Below are 26,859 nucleotides of genomic sequence, written 5' to 3' on the forward strand. Positions count from 1 at the left end.
ACTAACCATTTTTGTAGGCAACATGCTGACAACTAGACGCTATGCAGTTATCAAATCTGATCAGCAGAGGTGAAAAAGCATGACCGGAGAATTGCTAACCCAATAGAATGAATGCTAATATGGACTAGAGAAAAGTTTAGCATACGTGCACAACACATGTAAAACTCTGATACCATGGGACAGAATGTGCATGTTGGAGCACAATTAGGGCTTCATGGAGTAACAGCACTAGACTCCCTGAACATGAAAAGCTTATAAAGTCTAGAACTGCTGTCAAAGCATGTCCTAAATCATAAAGCACCTCAATGAGAGAGGTCAAAGATAAGTCTCTAAGGGTTGCAAATGCCTCCTGCCACCATGTCTTTCAGGATATTACACTTCCCTTGGCAAACTAGGTGAAATCAGATGGTCCAATGCCCCATGAGCTGCTCATATCAATGTTCTGTTTTATGTACAGTATCTGCATTTATTGGTATCTTTCATCTGCCAGGATTTTCCTCCTCCTTCTTGGTTAATTAAATTGGATCCCAGCAATCAGAAAAAACTGACCACCAGGACCCCTTTACCTACCTAAGCAGTACAAATATGTTACTGAGAAAAGATAAGCAAGAGTGGGGCTTGTAGCAACTTCTAGATGGAATCTGTGGAAATGGTTCTCTTGATACCCACCTGCTCTTACTTATAGTTGTAAAGGAGCTGCTGTGTTTTGTGAGAGAGGAAACTTAACTTATGGCTATCATTATGTGACAAGTTCAAGCGACATATTAGGGAAGCTGTTTGGAAACATCCATCTATGGACTATGAAGTGTGCTCATTCTGACTCGGGACTGTTTTGGGAACCTGCCCAGGAAATACTCACATACATAAGTGGCAGAAAAACCTTCACACACACCAGGAGAACCAACAAACTCCATAAAGACACTGCATGAGCTTGGACTCAAATATAGCATGCTGGAGCTGTGACGCAGCAGCACTAACCACTGTGCCACCATGTCTCTACCATCTGCAAACATACAAAACATTTTTTGTCTTCAAAAATTTGTTGAATTCCCGAAAATGGGGATTGCAGCACTAACCAAAAGGGCTATATTAAAAAAATTACTAGCTGCTTTTGGCAGGAAGGTGAAAAATCTCAGATCATGACACTTAAGCTTTTCTTCATTTGTTGCCGCTTCTGCTTTATAATTTTCTCTAATGCCGACTGAGTTTTGTTATCAATGCTTTGGCCATGTGCCTAAAAAGGGAATATACAATGACATGAGCAAATGTATTAGGGCCCAGTGGGTCCTGAAGAGTAAAAGAAAGCACTGTACACTCCTTATCCATCAAACAAAAAAAAAAAAAAAACCACAGTGAAAGGAGCTTCTGGACAAGCAACATTCGGAAAGATTTAAAGAATAAGACCATTTGTGGGTCATCAAATCAAGGTGTATTCCAGAATGAACTACAGATACTAAAATATTAAAAAGACAAGTCTGTAGAGTGTCTCAAAATATACAAACATCCTATTCCAGAAGAAATAGTGATCAGTCTCATAGACTCGGATAGCATCTCTACAATTTCCCAGGGTACGATGGGGAAAGGATCTTTCACTTAACATATCAGAAAAGGAGTGGAAGGCAGTCATGCACAGAATACAGTCCCCAGATTCATATGTTCAAAGCACTCAATCAATTCAACTTAAAATATTCTGTAAAGCACATTTATCTCATTCAATCTTATACAAAATGTTTCCAGGGCAAGATTCAACCTGTGAATGTTGCAATCGAACTCCAGCCTCACTGGGCCACATGTTCTGTGTATGCACCAAATTGACATAATTCTGGACAAAAATCTTTGATGGCCTACAAATAGCTTTGGTGTCACAATCACTCATAACCCATTAACAGCTGGGTTTGGTGGACTGCGAGATGGGCTTAAAGTGAAGAAGGACAAAGAAATCGTATTTGCCTTCACCTCACTACTAGCACACAGACTTACCATGCTCAACTGGAAGAATCCCATCCCACCACTTTTATGTTAGTGGGTAACTGATGTCCTATATTATTTGAAATTGGAAAAAATCAAATTCTCACTTAGATGATCTGTTAGAAATCTTTTAAAAATATGGCAGGATCTAATCAATAACACTTTAGAATAAGCCGAAAGAATTAACATTGTTAAGATGAATATCCTTCCTAAACTTCTCTTTTTATTTCAAAACATTTCAATATATATCAATAAATCGTTTTTTAAACAGTTAGATTCAATAATAACCTCATTCATTTGGAACTCAAAACACCCACGTATCCGAAGAGCGACCCTACAAAGACCTCAGGCAGAAGGTGGCATGGCTTTACCTAATTTTCAGTTTTATTACTGGGCAGCAAACATACAAGCCATAAAAACCTGGACACAAATAAATGAACATACACAGGCATGGTCCGCAATAGAAGTAAAATCCTGTAGTACTTCTTTATATTCCCTGCTCTGCTCTCCAATAAATGAAAGTTATCGCAAATATACTAATAACCCAATTGTGCTTTACTCACTCAGAATATGGAACCAAATTAGGAAGCATTTTAAGATGGAAAATCTTTTATCAGTGGCACCTCTGCAAGAGAACCACCTCTTTCAACCTTCGCAAGTATATCCAGTTTTTAATACCTGGAAAAGTTTTGGGATTAAAATGCTCAGAGATCTTTATATAGACAACATATTTACATATTTTGAACAATTACGTTCAAAATTCAACCTCCCAGCTACACATTTCTTTTACTATCTTCAAATTAGAAATTTTGTTAAACAGAAATTGCCCGATTTCCCCCACCTTGCACCCTCCACAATGCTGGAAAAAATACTGCTCAATTTCGAGGAAACAAACACTATTTCCACAATATATAAAATCTTATTAGAGTCCCTACCTTTCAAAGATCCAAGAGGACATTGGGAAGAAGATCTCTTAATCAATATATCAGAAAAGGAGTGGAAGGTAGCAAAGCAGAGAATTCACTCGAGTTCTATGTGTGCAAAGCATAGAATTATTCAACTAAAAATTATATATCGAGCCCATCTGTCTCGCTTAAAACTGTCCAAAATGTTTCCAGGGCAGGATCCAACCTGCGAGCGCTGCAACCAAGCTCCTGCCTCACTGGGTCACATGTTTTGGGCCTGCACTAAACTAACATCATTTTGGACAAAAATTTTTAAGTGCCTCTCAGACAGCCTTGGTATCACAATCCCTCCTAACCCATTAACAGCTGTGTTCGGTGTTCTTCCAGATGGACTTGAATTGGAGAAGGACAAGCAAACTGTGATTGCATTCACTACACTTTTGGCACGCAGACTTATTTTGTTAAATTGGAAGAATCCTAATTCTCCTCTTATAAGTCAGTGGGAAACCGATGTTTTATATTATTTGAAATTGGAAAAAATCAAATTTTCAGTTAGAGGATCTGTACAACATTTTTTCAAAACATGGCAGGATTTAATCAATATTATTTTAGAATAAGAGAAATAACTATTATTGCATTTAACTCCCTTCTCCATCTCTTATTTACATAGATATTTACTTCTCCCTTTCTTTTGTTTAATGTTGCCTTATTAAAAAGCCTAAAGCAATTTTCCTTTAGCTAAGCTCTCCTTCTCAGGGGTGGGGTTTGATTAGTCTTCATATTTGTTGGGTTATAAATTGATCTGTTTGTATGGAATGATTACAATGAAAATTAATAAAATAAAAATATTATAAATTAAAAAAAAAAAAAAAAAAAAAAGAATAAGCTTCAATATTGGGGACAAGGATACCTTTCCTTCCTTGCTGGTTTTAAAGATTTGCTTTTGGGTGGGAGTTAAATTTTGGTTTAAGTTTAACTTTATTATATGGAATTTTATTTGCTATTCATCCATCATCCAACCCGCTATATCCTAATACAGGGTCGAGGGGTCTGCTGGAGCCAATCCCAGCCAACACAGGGTGCAAAGCAGGAACAAATCCCTGGGCAGGGCACCAGCCCACCACAGGGCATATTTGCTATTCATTAAAATCAATAAAAATATATATATATATATTTTTATATGCTGGGAGTGGAGGATTGGTTATTGTGTTTATTGATTATTATTGGAGTATTGTGGAGTGGAGGTGCTTTGTGCACTTTATTATTATAATAAATATTCATCTTTGGACTTTTATCTGGTGTCTGACGTGGTGTCTGAGGGTTCAAGGGGACGACAGCGCCCCCTGTCACTATATATATATATATGTATATAAAATGTATACATTCAAATGTCCATGCAAACATTTACAAGTTACCAAAGCAATCTAGAGTGCCAGCTTGAAGACTTCGCAGACAGGCATGCAGAGTAACACAGAGGTCGTAAGCCCAAGAGCATTTAAAGAGCCGTTTATCAGGCCAGGCTCGACAAGTTAATTGCACACATATCATCTGACGCACTGCATCAGAGGCAGTGCTGCCTGATACCAGGCGGCACACAATCAAAGTTACACATGTAAAATACCCAAAGGTGTATCCGTCAGCCAAAATTCACAGATGAAGGTCATTTGTACAGAAATTTGTAAAGTATGCTTTCCCTGGCCAGCAGGTCTACAAGGTGACTTTCTGCTGCAGGTTTCTCTCTCCTCGTTTATGACCACTAGCACAGTCTCTTTCTTTTGTGATTCTCTTATTTGTAATGTCCTCTGCAACAAGGTTTTATACAACACTACTTGGATAAAGATAAAGAATGAGGGGAACCTGGAAGATCCTGAAGACTTCAGATGGGTGTGGACAGCATAGTTTTAGTTTAGCGCACACAGCTAGGCAGGACTGAACAGGGTCTCTTCACAGAACAATTTGTCATCATAGAGCCAATAAAAAATACATTTGTACATTGGCTTGCCTACCCTTTAATAAAATTCATTTAAAAAAGATACACTTAAAGAAAGACAATTCTAGTATTTATACCTCACACAGTCCCAAAAAAGTCAAGTGCAGTACAAAAACCAAAATGGCACAAATAGCAGCATACTAAAAATCAATGAGACTGTAAATGCTGGATTTAATTACAAGGATGACATTGCTAGGAAGGACTGGTATAACATATGTTGATTAACTTTCAGTTGTTACTAAGCCTACGTCACAAATCATTAACTAGGCCACCTTAAGGCATCAAGGATTAATGAAAATAATGAAAGAAGTCTCCCAGCAATAAATTACTGGAGTCAAGATGAGAATGACTAGAGGGTGTGTCCAAAAAGTGGAAGAGCACATCCAAGCAGAAGACATAAATTTAAACCCTGCTTCACTTCACACAGCTGCACAGAATTACACATAACTGGCAAAAAATAAAGAAATGGGTAAGGAAGCAATGTATTTGTATAAAAACACCAAACCGCACAGACTTAGTATTGCACAAGTCACAGCAAGCATACAGCGCGAGGCAGAAACAATCCCTGAAAGGGGGCGCCATTTCATCTCTACTGTTGTCCACACGTTTAATTATTAATAGTACACATTATTTAAATGAAGTTAATAATTTATGTGTCTAATGTAATATATATACTTTACTGCATTTCATCTTAAAAAAGATATCAAGAGCTCCAAGAAGATAGCGCTCTAAGGAACTCTAAATCGACTTAGAAGCCAGTCATCATCATCTATAAATACACGCTCTCTTCTATTGAATTTAATTCCTTTATTGTATGGTACAATGAGATTAATATGCAAATCCTCCATAAACTTATGTTCCTATAAAATGGTAAAATAACAACAATAATAATAATACGATAAAAAACACGAGAAATATACAATATGAAAGCATAAGTGGCTCAGGTTGTGCAATATTACAACTATAAATCAAGTTTACAGTGAGGTAATTGTACTTATAAGTAAAAACAGTTCTACCGGGAGCACTTGATGGACTGATTGAGTGTGTTTATAGCTCTTGGGATGAAACTGTTTCTGAACCGCAAGGTCCGTACAGGAAAGGCTCTGAAGCGTTTGCCGAATGGGAGAGGTTCAAATAGACTGTGCCCACGGCTGAGGCAGCGTGTGCTAGAAGTTGTATCCCAATAATTCTCTCCACTCTTGACACAATCTGCCATAGAGCTTTCCAATCAGCTGCTGTTCAGCTGTGATTCCACACTCAGATACAGCGGGTTAAAATGCTCTGACTGGTGCATGGAGAGTAACAATGCTAAAAAGTAGCTGTGGTATTTGGAATAGTTTGGCCATTCTGTGCACTACTTTATGGTTACAGGTTGCTTACAATCAGATGCCTTAAACTAAAAAAAACAATATGCGGTTAATTTCAGTCTGTTTGATAAAACTGCGTCAGGGATGTGAATCTGAAAAATAAAGGGAAACCACACAGGAATAGTAGCACTGCTTTGACACCAGGTGCCACCAGTTTTCAAAACTGAGCCATAAACTTGCGTACGCAAGGGATTGAGCTGGTGTGAGAATGTGTGTGGCTTTATGCCAAATTTAGTTTTTATACATTGTACGCACCGTTTATACATGAGGCCCCAGGTGTTCTTCAAGGATCAGTCTGTAGTTCTCTGCATTCATCCTTCCCTTAATTCTTATCAGTCAATCTGTCTCTGCCACTGAGAAGCACCTCCAACAGCATAATGCTGTCACCACCATGCTTCACCATATAGATAGTATTAGGCAGGTGTCTCATCTTTGCCACTTGAGTTCTGCCCAAAGAGTTCAGTTTGGTCTGTTCAGACCTGAGAATCTTTTCAACAGTCTTTGACATGTATTGCAAGTAAATAATCCAATAAAAAATAGTATTCTGTGAGCAAACTAGAATCAAATGAACAACAATAATCTGTTAAAAACAAGGAGTCAGAATTGCTTTTCAACGTGATCCCCTAGTGTTTCTCTCTCGTCTCACTCTGCTCACCCATCACCAGTTATACTCAACAGAGCTGACACACTGGTGAATGTGGTCCACAAATAACTCCCATTCCAGACACCTCCCATCAGCATCTACCGGGACATGCGGATTCCTACTCCCTCATCCTGCTGACAATCCTCGGCATCTGCAAGATCCCTGGAGCACTTGATTGTTTCTGCTCTCAGCAGTTCAACAGGAGCAATCCAGTCTACCACTGAAGAGCCACTCATACTGCTCCCTCAAGGGGTCTCCCCTAACTGCTTTGCTGTCCCAGTCAATTCTGTCTCTTCTCGACCTTTTCATTAAACTTGCTTTCTCCATTTGTTTGTTTTTTTTTTTCCTTTTCTCACTCACTCTCAGACTTACTTTAACCTGCCAGTAAGTGCAGGTGCCCCAAATGACCTGTGGCTCTCCGATGAGGGACTGCTGCACTAACTGCCTTCTTGAACGATAGCCACACCATAGCCACATGGCTTTCATCCCACACAGCTACACTAACAGGGTCTGTGCTGCTTCACTGTTTATAATAATACCTGCAATGCAATGGACCCCTAAAGTGCTTCACCACACCAAGTGGTAGATGCAGGACAGTGGAGTGATTATATGTCTTGACTGACCTAGTATTGAATAAAACGCTTCAAAAAATACATGGAGACTTTAGCAATGATAAGGTGGCTTAGTTTGTGTAATTCACCCTATTGCCAGCATGACCCCCACCACCAAAACTAGATAGGTAGCAAAATTAAGTGATAAAGGCAAAGCAGGACATGAAATATATGACACAAACATTTATGTGCGATAATGGGTTTTCAAGTAGAATACTGACCAAATTCAGAAAGGCCTTGCCTCAGTTCACATCTTGCCAGTATGGAGATAAAAACTATCAAAGTAAAAGCAAGAAAACGAGTTTCTATAATCTGGTCTATGGAGCACAAGGCCAGTAAGTGCTGGGGTGATGTAATGGCAAAATCTATAAAATAGAAGCTCTTTGATCAGGACAAAGGAACCTGAACTACCGACCAGCCAACAGTAGATAAAAGCTACCAAACCAACAGTAGATAAAAGCTACCAAACAATTTTTTGCAATGAGGCATTAAGGCATAAATGTAGGTGACTGGCAGCATCGTTTAAAACACCCTGGGAAATATTAAACTTTATTTTGATTTGTTTAATTAAGTGCAGAAGGTGATGAGCTTTGCTGGAGGTGTGTTTTACACTTAAAAATCACAGCCCATGTCACTCATTTTGTAAATCAATTTTTATTTTTATGCTGCTCAGTATAAAATGTCTCCCAGACAGCAGGTTTGTTAATGTGCCTCATCTGCTTCGATCAGCTGTGAACTGTATGCACGACTAAAAACACTTCAAGAGAGGAGGAGGACTGATTAATGCAGGCCCACCTGGTGCTTGGCATTTTAAGGACTGGACACAGCAGGATGTGAGCCAGCTGCTGAACAGGTACAGTAGATCCTCAGAGCCATACTGCCTTGCTAATAAGTAGACGGATGACAAAGAGCACTGCAGTGGATCTGTCAGCCATTACAACCTTCAATTGTGCTTCCTGGGCATGATGAAGCTGCACTTCTCCCAACATTTTCGAGGAAGGGGTTGATTAGGCATCCTTCATGAATAAGGCAGACTAAATGTGCTCACGCTGACAACTGCTTGGTTGCCATTCATTTTTAGTATTCTAAAGACTGCAGAATTGTTTATTATCAATGCGCAAAAAAAAAAAAAAAAGAAAATGGTGGAACTGAATACAAACAGGACAAGATGGTTGTTGAACATGATGCAGCACATCATTAGGTGGTAAACGAGGGTACCTTTCTCCCTGCAGAGTTCAGTCTTGAGGGCTGGGAAGTTATAAGCAAATAGCAGATTTTAAGTTCTTAATCTTTCTTGCTGGGAAATACAGATTTCATTTTTCTAACACAGATTACTTTAGATAATTTAACCAGGAATTAATCGGTGGTAGAATTTGCAGCATTCTACCACCTCTCATTCACAGAAGCAGAGTACTTTGAAGAGTAAGAAATAGTTTACAGCAACACAACCATAAGGTAAATAACTGGGGCTAAAACACACTCTTTTTGCTTATGCTGCAACAATAAACAATCATTCTCACTTTCAACTAAAAATTGTAAAGGGGACCAGCCACCTCAACCTCTGTCTCCATTCAATCATTTATTTTTATATTATATATATTTATTACACACACACACACACGGGTGTGTGTGTGTGTGTATATATACAGTCGACCCTTGATATACGACCGGCCTGACATGCGAACAACTTGATTTACGACCAAAATTTTTGTTTTGATTTACAACCAACATCTTGCGTTACGACCTGAATGCAGTCACGTGTATCCGCTTGCGCGATTGTAAACAAACAGCAGAGAGCGTTCGTAAAACGTCAGTCGGAACCCAGATACATGTGTTTGTGGACGTAATTTCGTTTAGTGCAGTAATTTATATATTTTTTTTCGATAATTGCTAAGGAAGGAAGAGAAGGTAACAAAGGTAAAGAAAGGGATCACAATCGAAACGAAGAAGGAAATTGTGCGGAAATATGAGAGTGGTGTTCGTGTGACCGATCTAGCTAATATGTACAGCATGTCAAAATCCACAATCTCGACAATTTTACAAAGAAAAGATGTGTATAAGGAGGCTACTTCCAAACAATAACCACCTTCCATTTCATTCTCCTCCTCCTCCCTTCCTGCAGCCCAAAGATGTCAAATTAAATGGTGAGTACAGTATGAAATTGTTGTTTCTGGTAGGCTAGGCACTTTTTATAACTTTTTGGTTAGTACATTAGAAAAATTATTGGTGTTTTGGTAAATTATGTACATTATACAACCCTTTTTTATTATGAAAAGGTTAATTAAGTGTTGCTGTGGGAGGTTCGGACCGCATTATGGGTATTTCCATTATTTCTTATGGGAAAAATAGTCTTGACTTACAACCAACTTGAGTTACAATTAGCCCTCGCGAACGAATTGAGTTCGTAAGTCAAGGGTCCACTGTATATATATATCTCAAGAAAGAAAGAGTGAGCGATAGAGAAGACGTCATCTCCAACCAAAATTAAGGGGTATTTTGTGTAATCAAATAAATGTGCTTAGTTGTGGTGTCGCACCATGAATGATCACAGTTTGTACATTTGCACTTTTGCAACTGCCTATGTTCCGTCATAAACCTGTAATGTTTGGATGATAAAGGTCCTGATAAACAACTTCTTTTGAAGCTAAGTAATAAGATAACTCTTATTGCTCACAATACAGAAAAGGGAATTGAGGGTCTTTGTAATTAAGATGTAACGGATTCATAGCTAGCCACTGGAAGCTAACACAGTGCAAATATCCAAACTGGGATGGATTGTGGTTTGATTCCACAACAAACCACTTGTCGTAGTCAGCAGGATTTGCACAGTGGATGGGTGGAGCACAGTGAACGTGCTACACAAAAACATGGAGGCTCAATGAGAGAGAACTTAACTGAGGTCACCAGAAAGTGCTCTGCTTGCAGTGCTTAGAGTGTATGAGAGTTCCTATTAATCATGGTGTAGAAAAAGGAGTTGCTTCTTTCTTAGTGCCTTTGTAATCTAAACATAATGGGTTCACAGCTGGCCACTGTTCGTGACCAAACTGGGATGAATTGTGGTACGATTCCAGGACCAAACAGTATGGTAACAAAATTGCCTGTTTGCGTATACTGTATATCATTCAGAATACATCTCTATGATCTTAAATAACAGACTGTGTATAATTTATTTACAGTTCTTATCTGACTTTTACCTATGATTCCTGTGACAAAGAATGTCAAAAATCACTTGGCGCTGATGGTTTTTAAAATTAAACAAAAATAGTATCATTGCATTGTTGAACCTGCCCTGATTAAATACAGGTTCGTGGAGGCAGTAGCCTACCCTGACAGTATTGGGGTACAAATCAAGAAATAACCCTGCATAGTGCTCCTGCCCATCACAACGTGCACGCACACTCACAGAGTGCAACTTTAGGTTTGTTTATTAACTTTGCAAGTATATCTTTTCTAGCTAAGCCATTAGACATTAGATTAAAACAAATCATACATGACTGCATTCATAACCAGTTGAACATAAAATGTACGACTACAAAGTTAACAAAATCTAAGAAATCACAAAAATGATAAAGCACTGGCTCGTCAGGACAAAGACATAGTTCTCTTTAATGACAGCATTTTTAGTACATATTCTAATACTAGTTTTGTTCAGAGATGTAGACAGAGTTTCTTAGTTGAAGTTTCTCACAATCATTTGACCTTTTTCATAAATGCCACTCTAGGTAACAGGAAGGCTTGGATTCAACTATTAATGACCAATTTCAAATATCTCCAAAAAATCCAGGCATTATTATATGAATTAAGGTCCTAAATCCTAACAGTTAAAAAAATCAAATACAGTTAAAGTATTATATTACAGACAGCCACAACCTCATTCATAATTCAATTGAGTTCAACAACCTATATGGCTTAGCTATAATTTATGATAAAATATTGTTAATGGATGAGTTTAACATTCATATAGATGTGGAAAACAAACAACAAACAACTTCAGCAAAAATGTTCTCATTCTGGCTGACAATTTCATAATAACTATGAATGAAAAAAATCTATCAATTTCCTTTTCTAAATGTATGTAATCGTAGATAGCGGAGGGGGGTGGGGGTGGAGTCTATTCTAGCAGTATCGAATTTAAGCTGTGACATTAGTCCATCACTGGGCACACTCATGCACACATTCACTCACAACAGGACAATTTAGAGACACCAATTAGCCTACGGTGCGCATCTTTGGTAAGTGGGAGGTAAACTGGTGTCACCAGACAAATATCACAAGTAGAACATGCAAACTTGGGACAGGCAGTGAACAGGCCTGGATTCAAACACATTCTCTTATACTTGTATGGACTGAAACAAAGTCTCTTATAGTTTTAAGGCAACAGTTTTAGCAAAAACACTACCATAACACCTCCAATACAGTTACAGATACAAAACATAATTCTATAATTCAGTCGTCTTCCTTCTCTTTGCCAAACACGTGTATTAGGTTGATTGGAGAAGTTAAACTGGGCTCCTATGAGTAAGTATGGGGGTGTGCAGGAATTTGTTCTTCATCCAGGTTTTGTGTTTTCTTACCTTTTACTGCTCTTAGGAGAGACTCTGGCTTCCTGAACCTGAACTGGAAGAGCTAGTGAAAAGAATGGATGAATACATGGGTGTATTATATTATTAATAAACTGATTTAATGATGTGGAAGGACATATAGGATAGGTTGAAATTACATTTCCTTAAACTTGAGCCAACGGGTTCCTATCACAGCTGGAAACTCTGATATAATAAGACAATCAAAGCTTTCCTTTAAGTTTATAAGAATTAGATAGGCTGAATCCACATTAATTTCAATTCAATTCATTGCCATTTTAAATAAAGAACACAAGCATTAAAATGACTACTGTTATATCTCTGGAAGTACAATAATGCTGCAAAATATTAAGATTAACCACAAAATACCCACTATATGTTAAGACGTAGAATTCCAAATATGATAAATGCTGCACAAAGATATATTTTATAGTAGTTTCAGAAACTGATCAGATCCAGGTATGAGTTGTGACAATTTAATTCCCATAATGGTTGTGTAAGTCACCCAATCACCAGGGGATAATCCATCACAAATTAAATTATATTACACTCAGATTAAATATAATACTGAATATGGGAAAGTGCAACAGTACTGCAAGTAAGTACAAAAATGATTAGTAGTGTCAATAGGGAGGTGACTGAATCTTAATCTACCTGTGCCATGGAACTGGCCGCTGTGAGAGTCTATTTATGAACAGAAGCAGAGTTCAGCAAGGTGACAGCTCTGGGGATGAAGCTGTTCCTGAGCCTGGACATTGGGACCACATGCTCCCATAATGTCTCTGTGATGGCATTAAAAAGAAAAGATCATGGCTGGGATCAGTGATGTCACGAGTGATGTCAAGAAATTTCAACATCTACCTTTTGAAAGCTGTCCATGCAGCTGGAAGTTAATTGCCAATGATGCATTGACCAGTTTTTTGGGCAAAGCCTTTTGATCAACATGGAGCAACTGACAAACTGAATAACAGCATAAGAGCATCTATAAAAGTTGATGAGTTCCTGACAAGGTAAACACTTAACAGTTTCCTGAGACAATATTGGACTTTCTTCACCAGGGAGGAGGTGTCAAGTGACCAAGACAGGTTATTCTAATCTGGATGCCCAGGAACTTGAAGCTGTATACTCTGTACCTTAGTCTAAAAATTCAGGAGTTATCTGTGAAACTGATCTAAATTTAAATTTCTGCATTTTCACATTTGGTGTCAGCTTACTAATATAGCCAACTTAAAGTGTATATACAAAAAAAAAACTATTCCAATAACTTGAGTTTAGCCAAGGTACCATTTGGAGATGTAAGATGCCAATATCACATAGAGGAGGCAGAGGAACAGAGGGGCTTTTTTTACCATGTGTCATCTTAAGTTATCATTTATGAATGCCTCCTCTATCCTCTTAAGACTAAATGATAGTTTCAATAATCATATATAACATATTATATTAATTATTTTTTCAATTGCAGTAGCTTTCTGTTTATTCATAGTATTACTAAACAAAAAAAAATACAAGCTGGCACGCTATGGCTGTCACATGCAGCACTTGTGGCATAGAGAACAAGATAAGACGACCAGTGAATTCTGATCCCAAAACCCATCAACAGGCAGAAAACTAAATTGTTAAGGAGCCTGGAGAATGTGTTTTGCTATCAACCTTAATGAGGTGTATTTAATCAAGTATTACCTAACAAAGGCACCTGCCTAAAATGTTACCACAAATGGCGTTAAATTTGAGTGTCCTCACCTGACTCGCAGACTATTGACCCGGGCTTTAGCTCCAGCATCATCAAGATCATAGAGATGTCTGTTGAGTACAGGATTTGGGTACGGTGGGGCAAGTTCACAGTCCACAGTTCCGGAGTTGGATGAAGAATGTATACCCAGCCTCCTTTGCTGCATGTTACTTTGGAGCCATACTTCTTTCCAATCAGGTCTGTTGAGTGACGGATCACACCATACCGGGTCTGTGTTTGGGCACCATGCTGGACTTTGATAGGAAACATGGATTCATGACCCAGGAAGACAATGGAAATGTCCCCTTCCTGAATGTATTCACCATACTCCACGAAACTCATCTCAGAAATGATTAAGAGGAACTGCACTCAGATATTGTCCTGATGTAACTCCTGGAAAGGAGAGAAAGAAGAAATCATCTTAATACAACTTAGTGCGTCCAAGCACTGCAGGCATGTCTGAACAAACTAAGGAATTCACAGGTCACTCAAGTAAGTACCAAGAGAGCAGGCACAATTTGATTCCTTGAGAAACAATCAAGGACAATGACGTGTCTGACATTGATGAAAGTGCTTCCACCTGCACATCTTTTAATTGGGATGAGGAAAGGCTCTGATTATAATGAAGTGGAAAGTTTCGAGCCACTGAGGTTTTGCACTTCAAAAAATACCTTAAAAGACAACCAAAGAGCCAATTAACTCCCCCAAAGTTAGAGAAACATTTCAAGCCACTCAAACAAGAAAACCAGAAGAACAAATATGGTCTGTCTGGACTGGAAGTCACAATCTGGCCAACAATGTCACTAAATTTTGTCACCTAAACTTGGAGGTCAAGTATATGTATACAGTGCATCCGGAAAGCATTCACAGCGCATCACTTTTTCCACATTTTGTTATGTTACAGCCATATTCCAAAATGGACTAAATTCTTTTTTTTCCTCAGAATTCTACACATAACACCCCATAATGACAACGTGAAAAATGTTTACTTGAGATTTTTGCAAATTTATTAAAAATAAAAAAATTGGGAAAGCACATGTACATAAGTATTCACAGCCTTTGCTCAATACTTTGTCGCTGCACCTTTGGCAGCAATTACAGCCTCAAGTCTTTTTGAATATGATGTCACAAGCTTGGCACACCTGTCCTTGGCCAGTTTCGCCCATTCCTCTTTGCAGCACCTCTCAAGCTCCATCAGGTTGGATGGGAAGCGTCGGTGCACAGCCATTTTAAGATCTCTCCAGAGATGTTCAATTGGATTCAAAATGTGAAAAAGTGATGCGCTGTGAATACTTTCCGGATGCACTGTAAGTATACTCTCACCTCAGAGTACTGCATCCTCCACCCATCCTTCTGCTGATACCAGCATAGGAGAGAGGTTCCCCCCACCCACAATTACAGCAGCCCAGATAAGCAGAGAGCTGAGGAGACTTCGTGCCAGCAAAGCAGTGGGTCCAGATGGAGTATCGCCACTAATGTTGAAGGCATGTGCATTGGAGCTGGGGAGTCCTCTACAGCGCATCTTCAACCAGAGTCCCAAGGCTTTAGAAAACATCTTGCATCACCACAGTCCCAAAGGTATCACATCCTGGTGAGCTGAATGAATTCAGGCCTGTCACATGTGATGAAGACCATGGATCTGCTGTCAAGAGAGCTCTTACTTGTACAGCACCACCTCACTTGTTTGTACACTGCTGATCTTGACTTTTTGGCTTGTTCCTAAAGGTGCATTTACCTTGAATGAGGACAAGTGGATTTCATTTTCTCCTCTAGTATGCAAGCAATTTCACATTTTTTACACCAAGGTAGCAAATTCACAACTATCTAAGAAAACTATAATAGTCCTGTAAACTGGCCAAGTCAAAACCAGGGAGAGCAGCCCAGCTAGAAAGTACCAGTTATGTTTGCCAGAAATACTCATTCTGGTCACTGCCTTTATAGCATTTTTGCACATAATCTGACCACCTGTTTCTCAAACTAATTTTCTTCCACATCCAAAAGACATGCATAATAGGTTAACAGGGGACTGTAAATTGCACTAGTTTGTGGATGTGCACTTTATGCAATGGTATGGCTTCTCACCCGAGTCTATTACACACCTTACAACACTACCCAAGGTGCCTTCAGGTGTCCAACAACATTAAAGCAAGTTGCTTGGTAAAAGCTGATAATGAACAAGAAAGTGAACCAACTGTACACAAAACACTTTGCTATCAAAATAATGAAAAAAAAATCTACCTGCTCCTATAAATAAGATGAATGAAAGATTGGTTCACTTAATTACATACACCTATCTAAAAGCAAGTTGGTCCCCATGTGTCCTCAAGACCCTCACAACAACCACAGGTCAGGTCAGGCTGGGGAGCATGCACTGGTACAGCACGTTGCCGCACCCACCACACAATGAAACAGCTCGGATCCTGGTTGGCAACCCTCCAGGCATCCAGTCTCACCCCCTGGAAATGACCATCTATCTGCCGCAGCCAGATGTTACGTGGGTGCCCCCTTGGCCTGGTCCAGCCATTCGGGTCCTCAACAATGAGGATTCTGCGAGCCAGATCATCCTTGGGGATTCATGCCACGTGGCTGTAGTGTCGTAACTGACACTCCTCACTATGCAGGTAATGTGACTCATTTGGGATTCCGTGAGCAACCACTTGTTCTAAAGTCAAACCAGAAATACCCAAGGACTCTCCAAAGAGTCACAGTACCAAAGGAGTCCAGAATTCGACTCAGATCACTGGATAGCGTCCATGTCTCACAACCATATAGCAAAACAGGTAGCACCAATTATTAAGTAGTGTGGTGGAGAGTAGGGCACTATGGACTACTAGGTGGGCTGAATTGCCTGTTCTCGTCAGAACAGTTCTAATAACCCTAAAAAATAAAGTACATGGAAAAACTTTCTATATTACTAAACGACAGTTTAATTTATGCACGGCGGACACACTGAAGCGCATGCGCACTGCGCCGCAGCGCCCCAGAGTCAAACCCAGCGGCTTCCCAGAGTCAGTAGGTGGCTCCCAAACAACACAACCTGTAAACTAAACTTGCTCTAATCCACTGTGCCAGCAGTCAGTGTGTGTAAGTTGGAGTATGCTTCCTAACAGTAAACGACTTCTACCTAATGACACTGCCACAGAACAACAAACACGAGACCGCATGGATAAAAACAATACATGGAGGCTAGGAGTCACGGCTCCAAATGGAAGGAGTTCAACGATTAGTAATACAAACATGAGCCCGTATGGCTACAACCTGTAAACGAGCCCGTATGGATAAAAACAATGAACGAAGGCGCCCACACAAAGAAACCGCTTTAGTACAAATATGTTTATTTAATTAAATGAAAACTTTACCATAGCTACCACCTGTGAACTAAACCTGAGGTAAAGCGTGCACACCAGGTTGTACAGCCGCCCGAACGCGACCACCCACACCACCGCACCGGATCTGCCGCCATGGTCACTTCAGCACGTGAATCCGCCGCTGTCAGCAAACGACTTCTTGCTGACGACACAGCCATAGAAAAACAAAAAAAGAGACTGCATGGATAAAAACAATAAACGAAGGCGCCTACAACGCGCTTCTGAAACACTAGAACCAGATGAGTCACAGCTCCAAAAAGAAACTGCTTTAGTACACATATGTTTATTTAATTAAATGAACTTTCCCAGGACGCACCCACCCTCCATGATATTTCATCCCTCCAAGTATCGGAGGGAACAGAAAGTGATTGCCATTCTTGGATTTGCAATTCTTTCGAGAATCGCGGGCTTGCTGGTATAGATCTAACACAGGTATCACTCTCAGGAAAATGGTAGTTACTCTATCACATGAGTACGTCTGCAACATCCAGTTTTGTTGTCAACATACCATCTCTGATTGATTCATCATTATGTTTCCATTATCTTTCTTTTTTTGTTATTTTAAATCTCTTAGTGTGCAACTATTTGCATCTGACTTAGGAATACAGCTGATCCAATGGTAGCAACACAGTACCTCCGGCAGTGATGGCACCTCAAAAAACACTTTAGCCCAGGTATTAAACACAGGTGCTGTCATAGAGTCTCATTCATCTGAAGTCAGCTCTGCAAAACCTGTAAGACAGTTCAACTTTAAGGCCATTGCAGGATTATTCAGTCTCAGTCGCCAAGCTTGCCAGTTACATAAGTACAAGGAGGCAGAGATGCCCACAGGGGTCAGCAAACTGACAGTCAAAGGCAGAATGGGCTCGGCACATTGCAGTTCACGTGCAGGCTGCCTTCTGCCTCCTTGCTTGCATTAACAGTGTAGCACTCAGTGAGCAGAAGGCCTGTGCATGGAATCTCTGGGGCACTGGCAATCAGCACTGACCTCTTTACAAGGAGGATTTCTATCCACTTTAGGCGCTCAGTTTGCATCAGAGGATAAGAGTGCAGAGCCAGTCCTACTGTTGCTCATGACACACACCAGTGTGGTCTTTAAATCAGACTCTCATTCATCTACTGCACTAAAGAAAGACTAATACAAAAGGGAAGAAAACAAGGGTGACAAAGACTAAGTACAGCCAGTCAAAGCAGGCTGGCTGCTTCAGCACCTGCATACATCAAAAATCTTTAAAGACTGAATAGCCAACACTGTCATTAATGAGCAGTAGAGAATGGAAGATTTAGCTTCAGAAACTAAAAAGGAGGCCAAGGTGTTCCTTTAAGGGCACCTGATAAAACAGCACGGCTTACTGAATATAAAAAGATGACCTCCCAAGCTGGGAGTAAAACGACCTATGGGGGTTCATTTCCACTTGGAATGAAGCTTTACTAAAATGTAAAAACTGCAGCCTGTGGTATGTCGATGGTTCTCTGTACTTATTATTGACATTACTGCACCTGAACTGAATAAATTAGTCAACTGTTCAGCAGACTATGCAAGGCATTTCTAATAAAACATTATAAAATAGAAAGAAGCAGAAAAAAACAAAGCAGGAAAGTGTGGCTTTTAATATGAAAGATGCTGATTGATGTATCTTGTGCTGCAACCTTTTTAACACACTTTTCATAAAGTGCTACATGGAATAATTGGATGAAATAAAAATTTTATTACACCACACACAATGGAATCGGAATTATCTGAACAGAACATATCACCCCCCCCAAGTGGATCTGGGAATCCAAAAATCAAACCCTCCTCAAAACTCTGCTTAAAAAGCTGTAAAACTAACACCATGGCCTACTTGTCTTCATGAATCACCCCATACCAGCTTGCTAGGCACACAAATTACTATTTTGAAGTCTTTTTTTTTTTTTTGAAAAAAATGTGTGTTCTAGTTTGCGGCTTCTACTTTTGTAAAACTCTCTACCCAGGTCACTTGGAGTAGTATCTCTACCACATTTCACATTCAGATGACTCCTGAGAAAGTTTTTTGTCTGTGTGTCCTGTTTTTACGTCTCCTGAGAACAGTAGTACAATAATAACAAAAAGACCCTCACCTCTGTTTAATTTTTCTTTCTGATTCTTACATATTCTAGTCCAGTTAATGTTACTGTGGGGATTATAAACTCTTAAATCTTCTAAAGTATATGCAGTCAGTATAAATTTACTTTAAGCTTTTCTTCAGGCCAGCCCTGTGGATAATGCTGCTACCGCCTCACAGCCCCTGGGCCTAGAAACATTTTCCTAATGTCTGTATGGGATTTCTCATTTTGTAGTCCAATTTTGCTCTTCCATCGCAAATGTGTGCAGATTAGGCTTACCAATGACGTCCTATGAGCATGTCCTATCTTATGATACTGCTGGGATATGCACTAGACTTCAAGACACATATGGAGATTCAAAAACTAGGAGGACAAATGAATCTTTAGTCCAAAGTTTATTTTTTTATATAGTAAACCATCAGTTTTTAAACTTGCTTCCCCCCCCCCCCCCCCCCATTTACAGGGTCATGGAGAACCTCAACCTATCCTGGCAGCATCTTGTATGAGGTGAGGGCCAAACCTGCATGGTACACCACTGGAATTAAACTCTCATACACACCTATACCATGTCAATTCAGATCTGCCAATCAGTTTAACATAAATGTTGTTCACATATAGATAGAAACTGACCATATAGGTAAAAAAAAAAACAAAAAACAAATGTTGTGTAGGCAGAGTAGGACAGGAGTTGAACTCAGATGTGTAGTGCTGTCTGGCAGCAGTGCCAAATGCTGCATTAACATGCCCGACTACACCATTAACATGCATTACATTTTGTGATTTTGTTCATTTGTATTCTTGAATGCTTTCTGAAGCAATTTCTGAAGACATGCATTGTGAAAGGAAATATACAAAACAAAATTATTTGTTTTTAACTGAATTGATGAATTGGAATCTCTAAATTGGTCCAGTGTAAGTAAAACAGCCCTGTAATGGACTGGTGCCCAGTCCTGGATCGATTCCCCTCCTTATGCTCCGTATTGCTATGCACCAGATTTGTGCGCCCCTCTACGGGATAGCAGCTGGAAAAAAGAATGGATAGGTCTCAAGCAGTATAATAAAAAAATAAATAAATAAATAATAATAATAATAATCCTGCATGTGTAAGTTTTTCCACATCCATGTAGGCTTCCCTAATGAACACATTAAAATGTGGAGGTTTCAGTTCAGAAATTAACATGCCCATACTACACAACATGTATTAAGAACTGGATCCATCCATATTAGTCAACGTGGAGCCATTTTATAGTCTTGACAGCAATAAAATGAGGCTTGATAAATTGCTGTAACACTAAAAGATAATAAATATGTTGGGAAAGGGGAAATGTATCAAATTTCAGCATACAGCAGAAGTTTCCTCTCTCTCACTCACTTTCTTAGCCCACACACAACCTCACGAACACAAGCACTGGCTTGGGTCCTGCACACTTCGGATCACCTCCATGACACTACTGTCACTGGGAAGCAGCTCTTTGATTCACCCGTTTTTTTTTTTTTTTTTTTTTACATGTCCATACACTTTCTAAACCCACTTTTTCTATTACAGCTTGATGGAGACTTGGATACACACAGGACAAAAGGCAGTTATCAACCCTGGGAGGAATATTAATACATCACAGGGCATGCACTCTCATACTCGCATACACATGTATGCACATAAAGAGCTCATTTGGAATTTATTACCAACAAAATACATAAAAGTATGCCATAGCAGGGGCAGGATTGAACCCACATCACCACAGTTTTCAACAGTGCTAATGAGCCACTGTGCCATCACAATACCGACAGTAAACACACAAAGTATTCTGAAGTGCGGCAAATTACAGGGACACGGCCTCACAATCTGAATATGTGCAGTTTATACGAGCTATTCTCAATTACACGGACTGCAAGCAGTGGGATGGCACCTGAACCATTGTGGGTTAAAATCCATCTACTGAGGCACAGGGCAATAAAGTTGCCTGACAACTTGAGCTGTACACATCTTTGATAAGCCAACCTCACACAAGCTTAATGGGTTCAGTGCTCAACAATGTATCTCGCCATCGTTCTGCTGCCTTTCAGTATACTGTATACCTATGCAATTATAAACACTGCTGGAGATCAAAGCCAGTGATATGGAAGAATCCACTCCCCTCACCATCCACAGTTCACCGATATGGCACATTCCTAAAGAATGCTGAACAATTCAACGATCACTACGTTCCAATGAAGATTTCTTTTAAAATGTACCAGAAAGCAGAACACCTTGGGCTGGAGCAATGTGTTCTGTACAGAGATCCCAGCAACTCAATGACTTGCATGATGCCTATAAGCAAAAGGCAAGAGTTAATTAAACCTGAAGTGTGGAACATCTGCTAATTACTGATCAGATAAAAGTCAACAATATTTTTTTTCTCCATTGGAGTTTTTTTTTTTTGCTTCTGTTAGTATAATTAGGGCAACACCAGGGCAATAATTAGGTTATTTGATTGTTTTTCTTTGCTTGCACTTACTGCCATTTGTAAACCATGTTGAATTATACTTCATATTTATTAGAAAGTGCTATATAAATGTTGTTGTTATAACATCACCTAATGTCATGGTTGTCCCTTAGTTTTTAAGATAACCTGCTATGCAGACCATACATGGCCCCCGTCCATGCTGATTTCACTCCAAAGTGTGCCTCTTTACATTTTCTGAGTGTCTAACCAACTTTTTTTTCACTTGCCCCTCTATACTTTCATGATCCAATATAACAGTGTTTTCATACATTCATTCTAAATCTATTTCTAAAGATTCATGTACTATAACGTACTATAAGCATTAGTCCTCTTTTGCTTCTACTGTTTTCTTTTTCCTCCATTTAATTTTCATTCTGACAGTGTCTTTAAACTGTTACACAGTCAAAATGCCATAAAACTTTGATCATTCAAATGTGTTATATATAATGATTTGTAAATCACCTCTGATAATGTGATTAAAATAATAATAAAATACTAATGTCTTAAATTTGTCAAGAATATATAAAGTGTTTGTTAAAATTTTTCTTCCTATTTCTCATATCCCAAAGACATGGCAACTGATGGCTCTAAGTTGGCCCAGGGGAATGAACACAACGATGGACTAGCACCTCATTCTGCTTGAACCTAATACTGCGGAGACATCCTCTGGCCCTATGATGCTGAATTGAATTATGCGAACTTAAAATGTTACATTCGTACATGAGATTTGTCTCCTGATATCGCTAGTGGGAGACACAATGTTATTAGGCTACATGTAGTTCATAACTCTGCTGTGGTTTGGTAGAATGCTTGTTGTCTTCTCCTCTTGCCATAGCAAAAAAGAGAAGATTTAAATGCAGCTTATTCATTTGTGACCAAGCTCTCTGTTGTTTTAAAGAGAAAAATGTGAGGCAGAAATGACCTGCCAAGTCAGAGGAGGAATGTATGTAATATGTGAGGTGAAGTGGCACATGCTAAACAGGGTGTGATGAACATAAGGCATTTGGGACAGTTAGTTATTATATTATTTCTCTATTTTACTTTTGTCAACAATGCGTTAAAATTTCAGGAGAACACAAACTGGTCTTGCACTTGGTCTTTTATTAGCCTCGGGTTTTAGACGTCTCACCTTGAAAACCACATACTTTCTAGTCTTGTGTGCCATGACTGAAAGAGTTTGTGTTTTAAGTGTTTTAGGGCAGCACTGCAGGCTATTGAAGGCTCAACGCTTTAATGACTGGATACCCACTGTTGGGCACTATATATGCAGTTAGTGAAGAGAGATATATGCAGCTTATCTGAATATGAACAGGTCATTTTATATATTGTGGACCACTGTACCAGTGCATGCTCCCCAACTTGACTTGACTTGGACCACCAGGGCACTCCAACAACACCAGGGCAACCCTGACAACGCTTTTGTCTCATCTCCCCAACAGCAACACCGTACAAACACAGCACCAAAGTACAGTTCTGTTCTTCTTCTTCCTCTTCTCTTTCTCACTCCTCCTGGCAAGCTTTGTCCACCTCCTCCCAACTCTGGCTCCTGGAGTAGTGGCAGCTGTCCCATTTTACAAGGCAACTGGAAGGGCCCAAAGTGTTTGATGACCTTCTTCCGAAAGCACTTTGGGGTATTGTGGAGGTGCTGCACCAAAGGGTTCAGCAATTGTCCAGTCTCCCCTTGGCGGTGGCCACGGGCTTTCATGCTTCAAACCCATGACCCCGCTGAAAGCCAGGGGAGCTGCCATCTAGCGTTCCGGGGAAGGTAATGTCCTAAATATGCTCTCTCCCCCAGTTCTTCCATTATAGGGGCATCCCAGCTAGGCAAGGACCCCGACCGTCCACCATACCATATATGACTGTTAGTTCATATCCAGATAAGCTGCTGCTTGTGTTCCGGTTTACCCTCTTAAATCTGCTTTGTATTTTATGTAAAACATACTGATGGTAAACCATTCTTTTACAAATTTAAATATTTTTTTGTTGGTTCCATAAAACTACTGCCTCTTAAATAACCAAACATTACCCTTTAGAGCTGCACCGTATAATATTCAACACTTAAATACATAGCAGCATTGTGGTGGCACAGTGATTAGTCCTGCCGCCTCATTGCTTTATGTTTCTCTGTGTCCTTTGTTGCGTATGTCACTCTAGTGTTCCACCCCCCATTTGCCACAAAAAAAAAATTACACACAATGGAAATTTTACAAGTTTTCATCATAAGAATGGGTTTGTGCTTAATGTGTCGTGCACAAAGATTTAGGACAAGCACCAGCTCTCCATGACCCTGAAACTAAATAAACTGAACCAACCAGTTTCAGTAAGGTCTGATAGGAAATGTACATGTCTGGGATGATCAGAGACAAATAAATGACCAAAACATAAACTCATACCTAAAGAGAAGAGCAGAATTGTGGTAAATGAACAGAACACCAGAGAAGATCCATCAAAACCAATAGGGAAGGCCAGGAGCAAAAGCAGAAATGAAAATGACAGAGAAAACGGGTAAAAGTCCTAACATAAAGTTTATTGACATTGTCCTTTAATTACCTCCTAATACTAAACAAGAAAATAATACAGTGCCATAAAATTGTTACATAATCAGCACCAGGCACAGCCACAGCAAAAGCAAACAAGATGGCTATGCCCCTGACAAAAAATGGTCTCGTTCAAAAAAAAAAAAAAAACAGAACCCCAAAATGGGAATGCAGTGACTTACACCACAACAATAATCAAAATTATTGAAAACAAAAAAAAAAACTGTACCATAACTGCAGAAAAAAAGTCATAAAAATGAAAAGTTAATTTAACAAAAACTACACTAAGAATCATGACAGTGTGTAAGCATGGCCATCCGGTCAAAGCAACACGAAACATACTACATTTCAATAGCTTTTAGACACACCATGTTTTTTATACATTACTATTCTTGGCCTTTGATAAAAATCGCTGCTTATAATTAAAGGTGTTAACAACAGCATTCTGTGTTTCAGTACTTTATTGTGTGGCCACATATGTTTATAAATAAGGTTTAAAAGTATAAGCTTGGATAATTAGGGTTGCAAAAACCAGTGGAAAACTGGGGGATAGATTCCATAAAGAAACTCCACTTATACAACTTTGTCATCTATTAATATTATCTCAGCATATCATGTGGACCCAACATCATGGAGTCTGTATCCCATTCTTTCATGGAACATGCAGGAAAGTTTGCATTAGAACAAGTCATTCAGTCAAGAAAAGGCCATCGATTTCTGCCCAACTCAAGCGTTCAACATAAAATCACCTCAAAAGATGAAGGTTACAAGGTGCTGATCTTAACTATAAGATTTAGAACAATTACTATAACATTTTCTAATTTCTGAAATCTACCTTTAACCAGCCATGCTCTGTGTCCCATGTTAAATTAACAGCTATTGTCTATTTTCCCCTGCTTCCTCTATAATATTAAATCTAACTTTAACCAGCCATGATCTGCGCCGTATGTTAAAGTAACAACTAGCATCCATTTCACCCTGCTTCCTCTATAATTTTAAACAAATTGATGCAGCTGTTCATCTCTGGTAGCTTAAACTGTAAAGCTTCATCTCCATAGGCTCTACATGACTCCTCACATCAAGCAGTCCAGATATTTGACTATAACCTCCTTTCCAGATTTACCCTCACACCGATATGTCAGGTAGTATGAAAATTTAAAACTGTACAGCTTTTTTCCCTTCTTTTTTGAAATTCTTGTGTATGTTGCTGTTCTAATATTTCTAAATGTATTGATCATCTATAAAAAGGTAAAATTTTCACTGGGGACAAATCTATCTTACACATAATCTATCTTTATTAACCTTATCTCTGTTTACTTATATAACACACAGCATGGATGCTATATACCTCAAAACTACCTATTTTATCTACTTTAAATATTCTGTCTTTAGAGTAAACTTCAATCTGATACTTATTGGCCCATATTTGAATTCCAACAAAGTTCAATTCAGAAGGGCTTTTAGTTGTAACTCTGTAATGGAACTGTGAGCTCAGACATATTCAAGCATGGTGTTAGTAATGCTGTGACAATCTGAAATATGCTTGATGGGATTTTTTTCAAGTTGATTTTTGGATGAGAGGATGCTTGGGTGTAAAACGTTTGGGGCCTGGCAGGTAAAAGCTATCTGAAATAACCAAGACATTGAAAAAGTGGCGCATATTTCACTGAATAACATTGGTCTCACCAATGACAATTTCGCTTTCTTTAATTTAAAGCGTGTCATGCCTTCTATCTCTGCACCATCACCTTTGCTGCCTGCCTCCCTGCAGTGCTTGAATTAGCTGCAGATCGTTTGGAAAATCGCTGAGGGAAGTAACAACAGCAGCAGCACGTCATGCCTGCAGAGGTAGAGGGGGTGTGGTCACATGAGGACAGGCGGGGGCGTGGTCACTATTGGGGCGTGGAATAAGTGCAGACGAGTGCGTGACGCATCGTGGGGTGTACCCCAAAATCAGTGTTGCCGGATGTGCAGTTTTACCACCAATTTGGGCTATTTTTAAAGTAAACGCGCGCCACCCAAACCTCCCGAAACACCAAAGGAGACCCAGTCTTTGTCGCCCTGAAAACTCCAAAAAGGAACCCACCCGCGGCATTTAGCGGGTTTTCAGTTGTCACTGGGCTTTACATTTTTGCAGGATATGGAGCGGTGGCCAAAAAAGAAAAAGAAGAGTGAACTTGAGCCTGAAAAAGACTGGAAGCTAAAGTGAACTCCGGAAGGACGTGAATGGCTCTGACGTTATAAGGCGCAATCATTGAGTCAAAAGAGAAAAAAAAAGAAAAAACGCTCCAGAGTTTTCACTAAATCGTTGCAATGCAATGACGCAGGAACACAGACAGATAAACAGGTGATACAGAACAGCAAATTATGTTAATTTCCCCTTGGGATTAATAAAGTATATCTATCAAACAGGGCCCATCAGTGAAATTAAATATCTGATGCGTGCAGCACAGGACTTTCCCAACAAAACGCGAGGATTTTAGAGTATCACGTTGGAAAAAATTTAAATTGACGTTCAACAATTGTGCTGTAGAGGAGGCACAACTACAGTAACACTTGTAATAAACGTAAATCTTTATGAAATACCCTATGC

The 26,859-nt window shown here is 39.3% G+C and overlaps 1 protein-coding gene across 2 annotated transcripts in view; it reads right to left on the reverse strand.

Annotated features, from left to right (window-relative positions):
* trmt61a (tRNA methyltransferase 61A) overlaps positions 1-26,859 on the reverse strand; it is a 50,399-nt gene that overhangs the window by 20,844 nt on the left and 2,696 nt on the right. The window contains exon 2 of one of the 2 annotated variants that reach the window (XM_028821981.2): positions 13,805-14,186. In XM_028821981.2, coding sequence (XP_028677814.1) covers positions 13,805-14,135 — 331 coding nt within the window. In that variant the 5' untranslated portion in view covers positions 14,136-14,186. Of the gene's footprint in view, positions 1-13,804; positions 14,189-26,859 lie in introns of those variants that run through there. The other variant, XM_051920102.1, reaches the window with a different exon arrangement.

Source organism: Erpetoichthys calabaricus, chromosome 16 (genome assembly GCF_900747795.2).
Source record: "Erpetoichthys calabaricus chromosome 16, fErpCal1.3, whole genome shotgun sequence".
Classification (NCBI taxonomy): Eukaryota; Metazoa; Chordata; class Cladistia; order Polypteriformes; family Polypteridae; genus Erpetoichthys; species Erpetoichthys calabaricus.